Source organism: Nicrophorus vespilloides, unplaced genomic scaffold (genome assembly GCF_001412225.1).
Source record: "Nicrophorus vespilloides isolate i.1.1-1 unplaced genomic scaffold, Nicve_v1.0, whole genome shotgun sequence".
Taxonomy (NCBI): Eukaryota; Metazoa; Arthropoda; class Insecta; order Coleoptera; family Silphidae; genus Nicrophorus; species Nicrophorus vespilloides.
The window spans coordinates 7,286-21,420 of record NW_017096797.1 but is presented as its reverse complement, the minus strand read 5'-3'; the positions used below and the strand labels follow the sequence as shown (position 1 = coordinate 21,420).

General features: G+C 38.9%; 1 protein-coding gene across 5 annotated transcripts in view; it reads left to right on the top strand.

Moving 5' to 3' along the window:
• The window catches only part of LOC108558205 (voltage-dependent T-type calcium channel subunit alpha-1H), a 33,769-nt gene extending 20,359 nt beyond the window's left edge, over positions 1-13,410 (top strand). For 2 of the 5 annotated variants that reach the window (XM_017915041.1, XM_017915038.1), the window contains 18 exons: positions 131-497; positions 552-720; positions 1,528-1,706; positions 1,766-1,951; positions 2,043-2,241; positions 3,347-3,980; positions 4,041-4,244; positions 8,086-8,251; positions 8,497-8,784; positions 8,892-9,647; positions 9,705-9,795; positions 9,856-10,352; positions 10,403-10,552; positions 10,605-11,175; positions 11,238-11,807; positions 11,869-12,101; positions 12,177-12,347; positions 12,410-13,410. In XM_017915041.1, the coding sequence (XP_017770530.1) occupies positions 131-497; positions 552-720; positions 1,528-1,706; positions 1,766-1,951; positions 2,043-2,241; positions 3,347-3,980; positions 4,041-4,244; positions 8,086-8,251; positions 8,497-8,784; positions 8,892-9,647; positions 9,705-9,795; positions 9,856-10,352; positions 10,403-10,552; positions 10,605-11,175; positions 11,238-11,807; positions 11,869-12,101; positions 12,177-12,347; positions 12,410-13,015 (6,037 nt within the window). In that variant the 3' untranslated portion in view covers positions 13,016-13,410. Of the gene's footprint in view, positions 1-130; positions 498-551; positions 721-1,527; positions 1,707-1,765; positions 1,952-2,042; positions 2,242-3,346; positions 3,981-4,040; positions 4,245-6,058; positions 6,171-8,085; positions 8,252-8,496; positions 8,785-8,891; positions 9,648-9,704; positions 9,796-9,855; positions 10,353-10,402; positions 10,553-10,604; positions 11,176-11,237; positions 11,808-11,868; positions 12,102-12,176; positions 12,348-12,409 lie in introns of all 5 variants that reach the window. The other 3 variants (XM_017915042.1, XM_017915039.1, XM_017915040.1) reach the window with 2 other exon arrangements.
• The last annotated feature ends 725 nt before the right edge of the window (positions 13,411-14,135 follow it).

Genomic DNA, 14,135 nt, shown 5'->3' with positions numbered 1-14,135 from the left:
TCCGTCGCGGAGATTTCGCTTAATTAATTGAGATAGAAAGAAGGATGTTGCGCTTTTCAGCAAAGAAAAAATGTACAAAAAAAATAAGTAGATGTTTGCTGTGGTTCGGATCTGATGTTGTTCGTTGCAGGGATCTGTCGCTGTACTATTCGATCTCCTCGGATCAGGACTACATCTGCAGCAAATCGGAGCACTCCGGTATGCATTTCTGCAAGGATATACCGCTGTACAAGGAGGGCAAGATGAAATGCAATTTGACGTACGAGGAGAAGCATTTCGAGAAGAAGGCGGGCTGCATCAATTGGAACCAGTACTACACGACGTGCAACGACAGCGGATCGAATCCGTTTCAGGGTACGATATCGTTCGATAACATCGGGTTGGCTTGGATCGCGATTTTTCTCGTTATATCGTTGGAGGGTTGGACGGATATCATGTATTACGTGCAGGACGGACACAGTTTTTGGGATTGGATCTATTTCGTCCTTCTGATTGTCGTAAGTACTTTCATTAAATCATCAATTCGAGGGAGTCTAATGATGTGTTTTCAGATCGGATCGTTCTTCATGATCAATCTGTGCTTGGTGGTAATCGCGACGCAGTTTTCCGAGACGAAGAAGAGAGAGATGGAGAGGATGAGGTTGGAGAGGGCGCGTTTTCAAAGTTCTAGTACTCTGGCTTCCAGCACCAACAACAGCGAACCGACCAGTTGTTATGGAGGTAACTTTTCAAGATCTTCAACTTTCTATTTGCAAGTCAACTGCTTTAAAATGTCGACTACTAATTCATTAGTCTTTTGACTGATCAATTGGAGTTTCAAATTGTTTAACTCATCAACTTCTTTGATCTTTTAGTTAATCAACTTCAACTTCTTTGAGGAATTGATCAATGTGTTAATTGTGTTTTCTGTTTGACTGATGTTGTTTGAGTCTTCAACTTTTTTTGATCTGTTGTCTAATCAATTGTTTGTTGTTTATTGTTTTAAGAAATTGTAAAGTATATCGGTCATCTTTAGAGCTGCTGCAAGACCACTGCTTTAAAATGTAGACTACTAATTCATTAATCTTTTGACTGATCAATTGGAGTTTCAAATTGTTTAACTCATCAACTACTTTGATCTTTTAGTTAATCAACTTCAACTTCTTTGAAGAATTGATCAATGTGTTAATTGTGTTTTCTGTTGACTGATGTTGTTTAAGTCTTCAACTTTTTTTGATCTTTTGTCTAATCAATTGTTTGTTGTTTATTGTTTTAAGAAATTGTAAAGTATATCGGTCATCTTTAGAACTGCTGCAAGTCCACTGCATTAAAATGTAGACTACTAATTCATTAATCTTTTGACTGATCAACTGGAGTTTCAAATTGTTTAACTCATCAACTTCTTTGATCTTTTAGTTAATCAACTTCAACTTCTTTGAAGAATTGATCAATGTGTTAATTGTGTTTTCTGTTGACTGATGTTGTTTGAGTCTTCAACGTTTTTTTGATCTTTTGTCTAATCAATTGTTTGTTGTTTATTGTTTTAAGAAATTGTAAAGTATATCGGTCATCTTTGGAGGAGAAGCAAGCGAAGACTGATCAAGAAGATACGTCTTCTGAAGCACCGCCGCGACCAGAGGCGGGACAGGAAGATCGTCGCCGGCGAGACTATAAGACTTAACTACAACAAGAGACACCACCCGTGCTGTCCGCGACTCAGACACGTCGTTAGTATACGGATCGGGTATTTCTCTAATCGATGGATTTTCATGTAGTTTCGTTGCAGTCGCAATTAGTGCCAAACACGCATCAGGGTGTATCCAGGACGAGTTCGATCACGATGAGCGAGGAACAGGAGCAGACGACGATCGGAGGCGGCTGCGGTGGTAGTCAGATGATGCCGAAACGACCCAGCCTGTTGCGGGTCTCATCGATCTCCAACCAGGATATAACCACCAACAGCAACAACGAGGTGAAGAGATGAATCAATAACACACGGCCCCGCATCTACCAAGCGCACACTTTCTCACCTCTTCATCAAATTCTTTATGATTGTTTTTCAGCTGTCCGGGAATCTGCTGTCACCGCCGCTTCCGCAGAACAACAGAAGGAGATCTTCGGTGATGTTCAGCGATGTCGTCGTGCGACACGGCGAAGATTCACCTCTGACCTCGAATCCATCCTCGAATCTGCTCTCAGCAAGCGCCAACATCTGTCTGGATAAGAAGAACGTTTGCTCCAGCGAGAAGATGACTCAAACAGGTAAAATTGAATCTAACCTTATTTTCCATTTTTCAAAACTTTAATTACTATAAATTAGCAAATTGTGGTGAGCAACAAATTCCTTTAATTAGTATTTCATTAATTAATCTTTGATGCATTTAATGATATAATTTAGTTATAATAATGAATGATTAAATACTCTTTATTGAAACTGATCAAGTCATCAAGACGAACAATTGAACTTTATTTTTCATTTTTCAATACCTTAATTACTATAAATTAGCGAAATGTAGTGAGATATTAATTTAAGTGTAATGCAATATAACAATTGCAACAAATTCCTTTAATTAGTATTTCATTAATTAATCTTTGATGCATTTAATGATATAATTTAGTTATAATGAATGATGAAATACAAAGATTCTTTATTGAAACTGATCAAGACGAACAATTTAACTTTATCGAATCATTACGTTTTATTCCCTCTCATTTTTTTTCCTGTAACTGCGGAAAAGCCAGAAGTACAAGAAGTAAAAAAAAATGGGAGCAAATAAAAAACCTGTTGAACCATCCGAAAAGCATGTCTCTTCCCTTCTTCCTCTACTTCCCATTTATCCAGTATTTATGATTATTATGTCGTTTCCGTTTCCGATTACATATATATATACACACGATCGTTCATTGTTTTCGCCCTGGCCTACCGTTGTTTTTTTTTTCGTTTTTACCCCCCAAGAGGGATGGAAAAATAAATGGGGAGAGAAAAAAGAGAAGAACGGGTCCAAAGCCTTGTTCCACGGTTGTTAAAGTGCTCCTCGAGTCGGCTTAAGATTAAAAGCGTTCGATCTTGTAAGTGGCTCAGAGCTGCACCGAAAACGCTACTACCCTTGTTCCGCACCCCTGCCATCCCCTGCTCACTCGATATATACGAATCAATTTGATCCTAAATCCACTCCCTTCAGAATTATTTCCTTTTTTTTTTCTTCCTCCATCCACAACTACTTCTTCATCATCCTCTCGAACTCATCTCCTCTTCATTTCAAGATCAATACACTAAATAATAGAATCGGAAACAAGAAAGAATATTTTTGTATCAACAAAAAACAAATATATTTTGTCATAATCACTTTTTGTTTCTTTATTATAGGCGATGGAAACATTTGGCAGATCACGACTATACCGAGTCCACAGCAGATCCTGCAGAGCCAGCAGCAGGTGACGCAGGATTACGGCGACCTCATCAACGGCGAAACAATGACGTGCCAGGAGCTGCTCGCACTCGGCGGTATAAACGCTGCGCTTCCGACCGGTCACGCCTTGGACACCTTCTTCAGCTCCCTGTCGAAAGGACCCAAACCTAAGAACGGTGACGAGTTGTACGTGCAGCAACTCTCCGACGATGATTACACCTGCTGCCAGGACATGTGGCACTGCGAATCCGAGTACAAAAACGCGAAACGTTCGAAATGCTACGTCGTCGTCTGCACCACCATCAAAGGCATCATCAGGTTCTTCAGCACGGCGCGAAGGTACGTCAAACTTCTGGTGGAGAACAAGTACTTTCAGCAGGGCATCCTCCTTGCCATCCTGATCAACACCTCGTCAATGGGCATCGAGTACCACAACCAGCCCGATCATCTCACCTACGCCGTCGAGGTGAGCAACATCATCTTCTCGGCGATCTTCGCTGTGGAGATGCTGCTCAAGGTCATTTCCGAAGGTCCCTTCGGATACATCTCGAACGGCTTCAACGTCTTCGACGGAGTTATCGTAATCTTAAGGTAAGTAACATCAAAAAAAAAACTTACAAACTTAATTTAATTTTTTTTAAACAAATTCAGCGCCATCGAACTCTTCCAAAAGTACACCGGAGACATGCAGGCAGATTCCGGTCTCTCGGTGCTCCGCACTTTCCGCCTCTTAAGAATCCTGAAACTCGTCAGATTCATGCCTAACCTCAGGAGACAGTTGTTCGTGATGCTACGAACCATGGACAACGTGGCCATCTTCTTCTCTCTCCTCATCCTCTTCATATTCATATTTAGGTAAGCGCAAACATTTCAACAACAAATTCGCTTTAACTTTACGAACTCGCGGTTTTACTTACTTATATATATATATTTGTCCCCTCGTGTTTTCAGTTTATTTTATGTTCGTTATTATTATTATTTTCGTTCTCCGACGACAACGAATTTCTTATTGGGCTAAGGGCAATTATGCAGATCCAGCAAGGACGTGACGCGCCTTCATTATGAGAATTCACCCAAATAAATGGGAGATTCCTCTTTCATATTAAAACCTCTCTTTCTCTATACAACTCTCATTCTCTCGAGAGAGAAATTTACATTCATAATAAATCACCGCCGAATCACCAAATTTCGCGCGAAAGGGTAATTAATGTCACCGAATGGAAGACGTCTAATTGAATTCAATCGTTGCGGAGTTAATGTTTCGTTTCGAAATTGTGTGAAATCAATCGCGTCCTCAAGGATCTGCAAACTTTGCACGACGAATCCACCGCCGAATCGCGAGACATCTCTTCAGATTAATTATCGGAACACATCATTTCCAGATTAACGGATACAAACAAAGACAATTATTTAATGTCATCAACGCAATTGATTAGAGGAAACCTCAAAGTGACTTTCAATGTGTCATTTTCTTTAAATTCTATAGTTTTTTAAAGAAATATTGTCACATCAACGCTTAATTTTTAATTAAGCAATTTATCAAAAAAAAATTTATATTTTTTGTAATAATAAAAAAAAACTTAAGGATTCACTTTAACCCTTAACTTTGACAGTTGATTGTCATTTAATAACTGTCACTGTCTCAAACTGAAAATACAAATTATAATTGTTTTTGTTGCTATGACAACTTGCAAGTATTATCATTAAATATGTCTTTGTTTGAATACACACGCAGAAATATTAACATTTTTTTTGGTTTTTGTTATTATTTTTTTTCTAAATTTATTAATTTTAATTCTTTTTTAATTACAAATTTCGTTTCTATACTTTCTCACCCTCCACGCCAGACATTTCAAATTGTTTAAAAAGAAAAAACTATATTTATTTATTACATATGAAATATGAACTCACTCTTTCACCACATCGTTTATTATACTCTATTTCTCTCTTTCTCTTTATCTCTACATATGTACTCTTCACTCTTATATATATATACTTCATGATACTTTATTTAATTATTTTCAGTTTGAATTTGATTTGTTTCCAATTTAAACGCACACACCGAATCCACACGAGACGTTTTTTTTTTAATACGTGTATATTTCTATAATTTGTTTGGTTTTGTTTTGCATTTCAATTATCTCCAATTTGTTTTCAATCTACTATTGTTTTCTGTGTTTCTCTCTCTCTATTTCTCTCTTTTGTTTTCGTTTTGTACAGCGACTACTCGATTTGCACACGTTAATGGCACCAACAAAATTTACCTCACATTTTCTATTGTTACAAAATTTTCTCTTAATCTTCGTATGTTTCAATCACCGATTCTTTATTTTTTACGCTACAAAAAAACAATAAAATCCTCACAGTTTGATTTAAACAAATCGATTTTCTCTCATTACTCGAAAAAAAAAATAAATAATTGAATACGAATCACAGAACAAAAGAAGATGGAAAATGAATGTACAGCAAACAACAAAAAGAAACATGCATATACAAAACTAATTAGTTTATTCTATTATTCCAAATCAAATTTGTATGTTTTTTTTTTCTCTCTCTCTCGTTTTTTTTTTACGTTTTCGTTTCTACATGTGGTTTTAAAAACTTTGTGAACTGTTTCTCTGTAATTTTGTTTCCTCAAGTAATTTATATGACGGGGCTTGTTTTTCTAGCATCTTGGGTATGAATCTGTTCGGTTGCAAGTTTCATGACGAAATGACCGAGGACGGCAAAGATAGGAAAAATTTTGACTCGCTTTTGTGGGCCCTAGTTACCGTTTTTCAGGTATTTTCAATTTTTTGTTCTCAAAAAAAAAATAACAAAAATACTAAAAAATACTACAGAATTTACTAAAAAAAAGTTACGTACTCACCACTGCGAAAATGTTCAATTGCAACGTAAGAGACTGATATTAGTTTAGTTGAGAATTACAAAATATTTTCTGATTTTCTTAAGTTTTCAGTAATAAAAGCTTTCAGCGAATGCTCAGAACTGAAATTTGTCTCCAAACGTTGCGACTTTTTCGCACATATATACCAAAAACAAACAAAAAAAAAAGACATCCCAATTATTATTTATTTATTTCGAATTCTCATCCATCAAGTAGCGAGTTGATATTATTAACCTTTGCTATATAACCTGAAACAATTTTGAGTAATTAATTACTACATATACACATCTCATTCAGTCACGTTGCCCAGATTTGAAAAAAAAATAGACAAAGTACAATCAAGAAAAACAAACCTGTATATAAAACTGTTTTCTTTTTCCGTAAGGTATGTATGGTTTCAATTTTCCGTTCGTGTTTCGTTTTTTCGTTTTCTTTTTTTGTTTATTCGTTTGTTTTTTTTTTTATCTTTTCTTTCGATTTTTCCGTTCGAAATTTGGTTTGGGAAATGACGATTTTTCTTTTGAAATCCACCCGAAAACGTAACAGAAAAGAAAAGAAATATTAGCAAAAAAAAATCAATATAATAAGTTGTGAAAAAAATAATGTAAGTTTGAATGAATAGTTTGTAACTAACGAAGAAAATAATTAACTAATTTTATCGATCTACGCTTTCTCCTTCTGTACTCACTTCGTTTCTTTTTCTGCTACTTTTTTTTTATATAATATTTATTATATATATATATATATAATCACGATGCATGCACTAAATCTAAATCACTTTGAACACTCGCCAATTCACTTACTTACTAAATCTTAATCTTAAATGGGAAATGACTATAATTAAGTTGCATCTCGTAAAAAAAGTTAAAATTCTCATTTTCTAATCCAAAACTGTTTACGTAACTTTTGATTTAGTCCTCATTCGAGGTTTAGCGGCTTTGATGCGAATTTTAACTTACGCCTGATTTCCTTTATTTGTTTTTTTTTTTTGATATCGCTTGCAAATATTTAACACTTAACACTTTTCTCTCTATCTCTCTTTTTGTCTCTCCACACACACCTTAAATTTGTAAAGAAAATCCCCTTTAAATTAAATTACTTTTTTTTGTTGTATAATTTTCTTAACTTTTCTTTAATTTACGTGAGCGTTAATTAAAAGTTGTGTGTATCAACCGATTTCCGATCCCCCCCCCCTCAGATTGATGTTTTTTTTTACGTTTTATGAAAAGAACAATATTTTTACTGTCGTTCGTAGCAGATTATTCTTTTGAAGTAGTTTGACTAAGTCTTAAACTGAATCGAATTCGAATTTAGTTTTCCAATCGATTCGAGTAGATTTAGAAAGAAACCCCAACTCCAAAGAAAAAACAACAAAAAACTAAAGCCATTTTATCGATCGAGTAGTTTGTTAAGTAAATGAATTCAGTAGTTAGTGCACTGATTAATTAAAGGAATTATCAGAATCGATTTTTGGATGCACTGGGTTTCGAGGAAGGTTAACGAGATTGGGTGACCAACGTGGGGCACCCAACTCGTTACCAATCCTCGTGTTTTCTTAGTTTTTTAATTACAAAATTTAGATTTTATTTTTCGTTTGATAAACGAACCGACAATAACACAACATACATGAGCTTGGCTGCTTGCAGATATGGCCCTACCCCCCTTTTTCTCTCTCTCTTTATCTTTCGCGTTTTCTGATGCATTACCAATTACTATTATATAATAAGTCTTAAAGGGTTTTTTTCTTTTCTTTGTGTATATTGTGTTATATGCTTGATTATCTCTATAACTCGTGTCTGATGTTAACAGCATTCTTGGCATGTACTTATTTGGCGGTAAGTTTTGCAAGTACACCGATGCAGACGGTGTAAGTAGAGAGTGTAATTGTGAAATGATCGCCAAGCACGACAAGCGGTGTGAATGTGACAGAAAACACTTCAACAACTTCCTCTGGGCCACGGTCACCGTCTTTCAAGTAAGATCCACACATTTTATTTTATTTCTGTTCGTTCATTCCTATCGTTTTCGCTAACCAAAAAAAAAAAAAATAATATTTGCAAACAAACAACAAGAAAAAAAATGTGTATATATGTACATGAAATATATATTCACGAACCATTTTACATAATCAATATTTAATAATCAACTAAATTTAACATCTAAAAAGAAAACACTCGGATTTTGTTTTGGGATCGATTGATACGTGTTTCTGGTCCTTAGATCCTGACGCAGGAGGATTGGAATATGGTGCTTTCCAACGGGATGGCGAAGACGTCGCATTGGGCCGCTCTTTACTTTGTCGCTTTGATGACTTTCGGGAATTACGTGCTCTTCAATCTGCTCGTCGCTATCCTGGTGGAGGGTTTCAGTTCGGAACGAAACGAGAGGCGAGAGAAGGAGCAGCGCGAGATGGCCAGGAGGAAGATGTCGATGATGGAGTCCAGCTATAGGGATAGTTCAGAGGAGAGCAGCAGGTCCATTTCCAGTTCGAGCTCCAGTTACCATCAAGTAAGAAAATTATCATTCTAAATAAGCGAACTCATCACATTTTCTTCAATTAATCAATTACATAATTCAATAAGAATCGTAAAGTTAATTTGCTGTATTTGCTGCAGGGAGGGAAGAACTGTTGGAGATCTGCGGAGGAGCTGAGGAAGGTGAAGGAGATGAACGGTCACAGGGCTTCGGTCATTGCGTTCACGCCGCCGTGCGACTGCCGCGAATTCAAGTCTCCGGACTCGGAGCCCAAATGCAACATACAGAAAGAATCGAAAATGCTTAAGCAAGACACGACACCGTCACCCAGCAAGCGCAAGTTCCAAACGCCCAAGATCACGCACACCGCAGCCACCCCTCAAGATTCACCGAGCACCACTCTGGAGGATTTCCCAGAGTTCAGATATAGCGTCACCCCGACCCCGACACCACCGTCACCATCACCGACCACAGACACGCCACCCTGTAGCACTGAATCCACACAGAAATCAGTACCTAAACCTACCGGACCTATCACCGAGCATCTGGAGCTTAACGCTCGTTCACTTTGTTCGTTGCAGCTGCTGAAGCCGCCGAGTCTGTCGCCGCCTCCGCTCACTTACAGGCAATTCGAGAAGTCACCGGAGGAGCAGTTTCCATCGAAGATCATCATGCACAACGAGCGGATCGGATCGAAGACAACAACGTTCTCGGAGAAGGTCTCCGTACCCAAATCATCGGATAAGGCGCGCATTCAAAGAAAATACTCCTGGAAGTTGGGTTCTAAATCGAGTCTTAAACGCAAGAAGAACAGGAGCGGTTCGGATTCCGATGCCATCCCTTTGAATAACGGCAGGGATCATTCGCAATGCAACGGAAGCGGCGTCTCGAGACACGTAAGGATAATCATAACATTAAATTTACATAAATTACAAATTAATTTGTTTGTTTAGTCGAGTCTTCGCAACGATTCTCTTCTGCAATCCTCGATCCGCATCCAGAACGACACGCAACGCGACACCCCGAACAACAAGAGTCCAAACGGTTTGTGTTATAAGTTTCTTGTCAAAAGTAATAACACTAATAGCTTTCATCCACACGCAGGGCCACCTCTCACCCGTCACAACTCCCTCAGCAACTCTTCGCAATCGAAGATAAGCCCGTGCAACGCTCAACTATCGAAGCTGAATAGTCCCACCGTTACAAGGAAGCAGAGCTTCGAGGCAAAATCGGTCAATGTTCTGCAGGAGGAGAAAGTTTTACCACCAGTGAAAATGGACGAGATCGTTGAGAACCCTCCCGAACCCGAACTCAACAAGCTCCGAAGACTGCTCATCTACTTGGAACCCAAAGGATGCATGAAGGAACGCGACGATTACTCTCTGTACATCTTCACTCCGAACAATAGATTCCGGAAGCTTTGCACTTGGCTGGTGGATCAGAAGTGGTTCGATAACGTTGTGCTACTCTTCATCGCTTGCAATTGTATCACATTGGCAATGGAAAGACCCAACATTCCTCCGGATTCTAAAGAGAGACATTTCTTATCGGTTAGCAACGACGTTTTTACTGTCGTTTTCACCGTCGAGATGTTCGTTAAGGTTTTGTACTTCGATCACGCTGAATGCATTATCTAATTAGTGTTTTGCAGGTCGTCGCTTGGGGAATGTGCTACGGCCCGGACGCTTATTTCACCTCAGGTTGGAACATCATGGATGGATCTCTTGTAATCATATCAATCGTCGATTTACTCATGTCTCTGATTAGCGAATCGAGTCCTAAAATATTCGGAATCTTAAGAGTACGTTTATTCAATACAAACACGAATCGAAACTAACGAAATCTCTAATTAGGTCTTCAGATTGTTGCGGTCATTACGACCGTTGCGAGTCATCAACAGAGCGCCAGGTCTTAAGCTCGTCGTTCAAACGCTTTTATCATCTTTACGACCTATCGGCAACATCGTGCTTATTTGCTGCACGTTCTTCATAATCTTCGGTATTCTCGGAGTGCAACTGTTCAAGGGATCCTTCTACTTCTGCAAGGGCGATAACGTGAAGGGTATAAAGAACAAGACGGATTGTAAGGCGCGCGGGTACGATTGGACCAACCAGAAGTACAATTTCGACGATCTGGGTAAAGCCCTGATGTCGCTCTTCGTGTTGAGCTCGAGAGACGGCTGGGTGAACATCATGTACACCGGTTTGGATGCTGTCGGCGTGGATCAGCAGCCGCAAACCAACTACTCGGAATGGCGTTTGCTCTACTTCATTTCGTTTATACTTCTGGTGGGTTTCTTCGTCCTCAACATGTTCGTCGGCGTCGTCGTGGAGAATTTCCACAGGTGCAGGGAGGAGCAGGAGAAGGAGGAAAGGGTTCGGCGCGCCGCTAAACGGGCTTTGCAGATGGAAAAACGCAGACGAAGTAAACTTTTTAATACAGTATAAAATTAACGGTGATTTGTTAAATGAATTATGTTGTTGCAGAAATGAACGAACCGCCTTACTACATAAATTACTCGCCTTGGAGGATGTTCATCCACAACGTGGTCACCTCCAAGTACTTCGACTTGGCCATCGCCGCCGTCATCGGATTGAACGTTGTGACCATGGCGACGGAGAGGTACCGGATGGACGATACGCACAGCTACATCCTGAAGATCTTCAACTACTTCTTCACCGCCGTCTTCATCCTCGAGAGCATCATGAAACTGGTCGCTCTCGGTTTCAAGCTTTACCTCAAAGAGAAATGGAATCAACTGGACGTTATCATCGTTATCTTATCTGTAGTGGGAATCATCTTGGAAGAACTCAAGAGCAACATAATACCCATAAACCCGACTGTGCTGAGAGTGATGCGCGTGATGAGGATAGCGCGCGTCCTGAAGCTCCTCAAGATGGCCAAAGGAATTCGCGCACTTCTGGACACAGTGATGCAGGCTCTTCCGCAAGTGGGAAACTTGGGACTCCTGTTCTTCCTCCTCTTTTTCATCTTCGCAGCGCTCGGAGTCGAGCTCTTCGGTCGGCTGGAATGTTCGGAAAAGCATCCGTGCCAAGGTAACAATCGAAACTTATCAAAGTATTATATAATTCTACGTTTTTTTTTTCCTTTTTGTAGGTTTAGGAGAGCACGCAGATTTTGCCAATTTCGGGATGGCTTTCTTGACGTTGTTCCGAATTGCCACCGGCGATAACTGGAACGGCATCATGAAAGACACCCTGAGAATAGAGAATTGCGGACTGGAAGCCGACTGCGTGAAGAACTGCTGCGTATCACCTGTGATTGCTCCAATTTTCTTCGTCATCTTCGTTCTCATGGCCCAATTTGTTTTGGTCAACGTTGTAGTAGCGGTACGTATAAATATATATAAAAAAAAAATCTCAACGTTCAAGATTTACTAAATCGATGTTACTCAATGTTCTCAGGTGTTGATGAAGCATTTGGAGGAATCACACAAGCATTTGGAAGATGAACAGGACATGGATAATCAACTGGAAAGGGAGTTCCAGGAGAAACAGGAGATGGAAGAGAGGAGGGAGCTGTGTCTGGCGTTGCAGATGGATTCCGAATGCGCACAAACCAAACCTCTAACTAAGGTTTGCGCTTTTTGCTCATAAAAAAACTATATATTTAGGTGTTAATAATGTATTGGTTTCAGGTGCTATCACTGCCTTCGAATTTCACGTACAATCCTCCAGGATCTAAGCGATCTTTGGACCCGAATCCGTTGAAGCAGAGGCGGCAGACGATGCACAGTCAGCAGCCGATAATGCTCTCGAATCTGGACGACATCAGGAACATCGACGAATCTTCACCGGACATCTACAGCATCCGCGAGTACAAGAATAACGAATTCAACGGAAGAAATCTTCTGCAAACGAACGTGGACGACATCATCAGCATCGATCGGTCGGAGAGTTTGCTTCGGGTGATCGAGCCGGAGGAGAAGTATCCGCTGCGAAAGATCAACGAGAATCTTCTCTGCGTCCCGTACGAATCGAAACCTGTGCAAAAGATGTACGGAAGCACGAAAAACCTCTTCGCGAAAGCGGAAATCGTCTGCGAAGAAACGCCCTTCCTCTTGGTTCCGGACGAGAAGAAAATCCCCAAGCACGACTCTCAGGAAAGCGTACAACGCATCATCACGGAACGCCGGAAACTTGATGAAAACATGAAAGAGGTCAATCAATTCGACATCTACGATGTGAGCAACGGCAGCGAGGAGAACCTCGTCGAGGAAGCTTCCGGCGGCAAAGACGAGTGAAAGGAATCACACACCAATTAGTTTCTAAAAGAAAAACAAACTAGTATCAAAGCAGAATAATAATTAAAAAGAAGAATGAACAAGGTATTAAACTCTTAGGTATGTTAACGTTAAAGTAATCGATAAGGCAGGAGAAACTAATGTCAATACGCTTTAGTTAATTTGTTGTAAATACGAAGAGCGAAAGAGTTTTTTTTTTGCGACTCGAATCTAGACTACAGAAGAGAAAACACAGCAGAAAAATCATCATCAATTGGTACCTAGTTATTTTTTTCTAGTGACTTACGAAACAAACGAAGACTTGCGCGTAACGCCGTTAGCGAAAATAAAAAGAGTACACTATTATTAGATAGAATGTGTAGAGTAAATTACTCTCTTGTTATTAATACAAAAAACCAAGTTTATTGGGATAATTAAATTTAAAAAAGAAAACGCGCGAAGCTCGCTCTTCAAGATGTTATATAAATGACGGAACAGACGCAAACAAAAAATAAACTCTAGCAATTAACGTAAAATGAACAAAAAAAACTGAGTTTCTTCGAATATTCTTACTTACGAAACAAACAAAACAAAAAAACTGAACGGATTTGAATTCTATTTTCCTCCAAGTGATGACAACAAGAATAACGACAACAACAAAACCATGGGAAACAACAAAAATTGACAATCTGAGAAGCCTCTAGCCTCGTTTCTATAGGAACAAACAAACAATATTTTAATAACACTTTGTTTTAACGTAGGAAGCGAAACGACGCGATGGAATTTAAAACAAATAATATGTGTAAATGAAACTGAAGAAGAAGAAAAAAAGAAAAAACAAATTATAAACGGTATTCTTGTAATAACAATTAGTAATAATGATGTTGATGGAATGGAAGATGAAACAAATACGAGAAGAAAATTTTGTATTAACTTTGGGGCAGTCTGTGATATTTTAGTCCCTCATAGTTTTTATTAGTGAACTCTCACCCCCCAACTCCCTCCCCGCACACATAAACACACACTCACAACTTTTTATTTTTCTCTACATCTATATATATATATATTCGCATATTCTAAACTTCCCTTTCTTCCCTCGATTTCGTTCTTGCAAATTTATGATTTCTGTACATCGTTAATT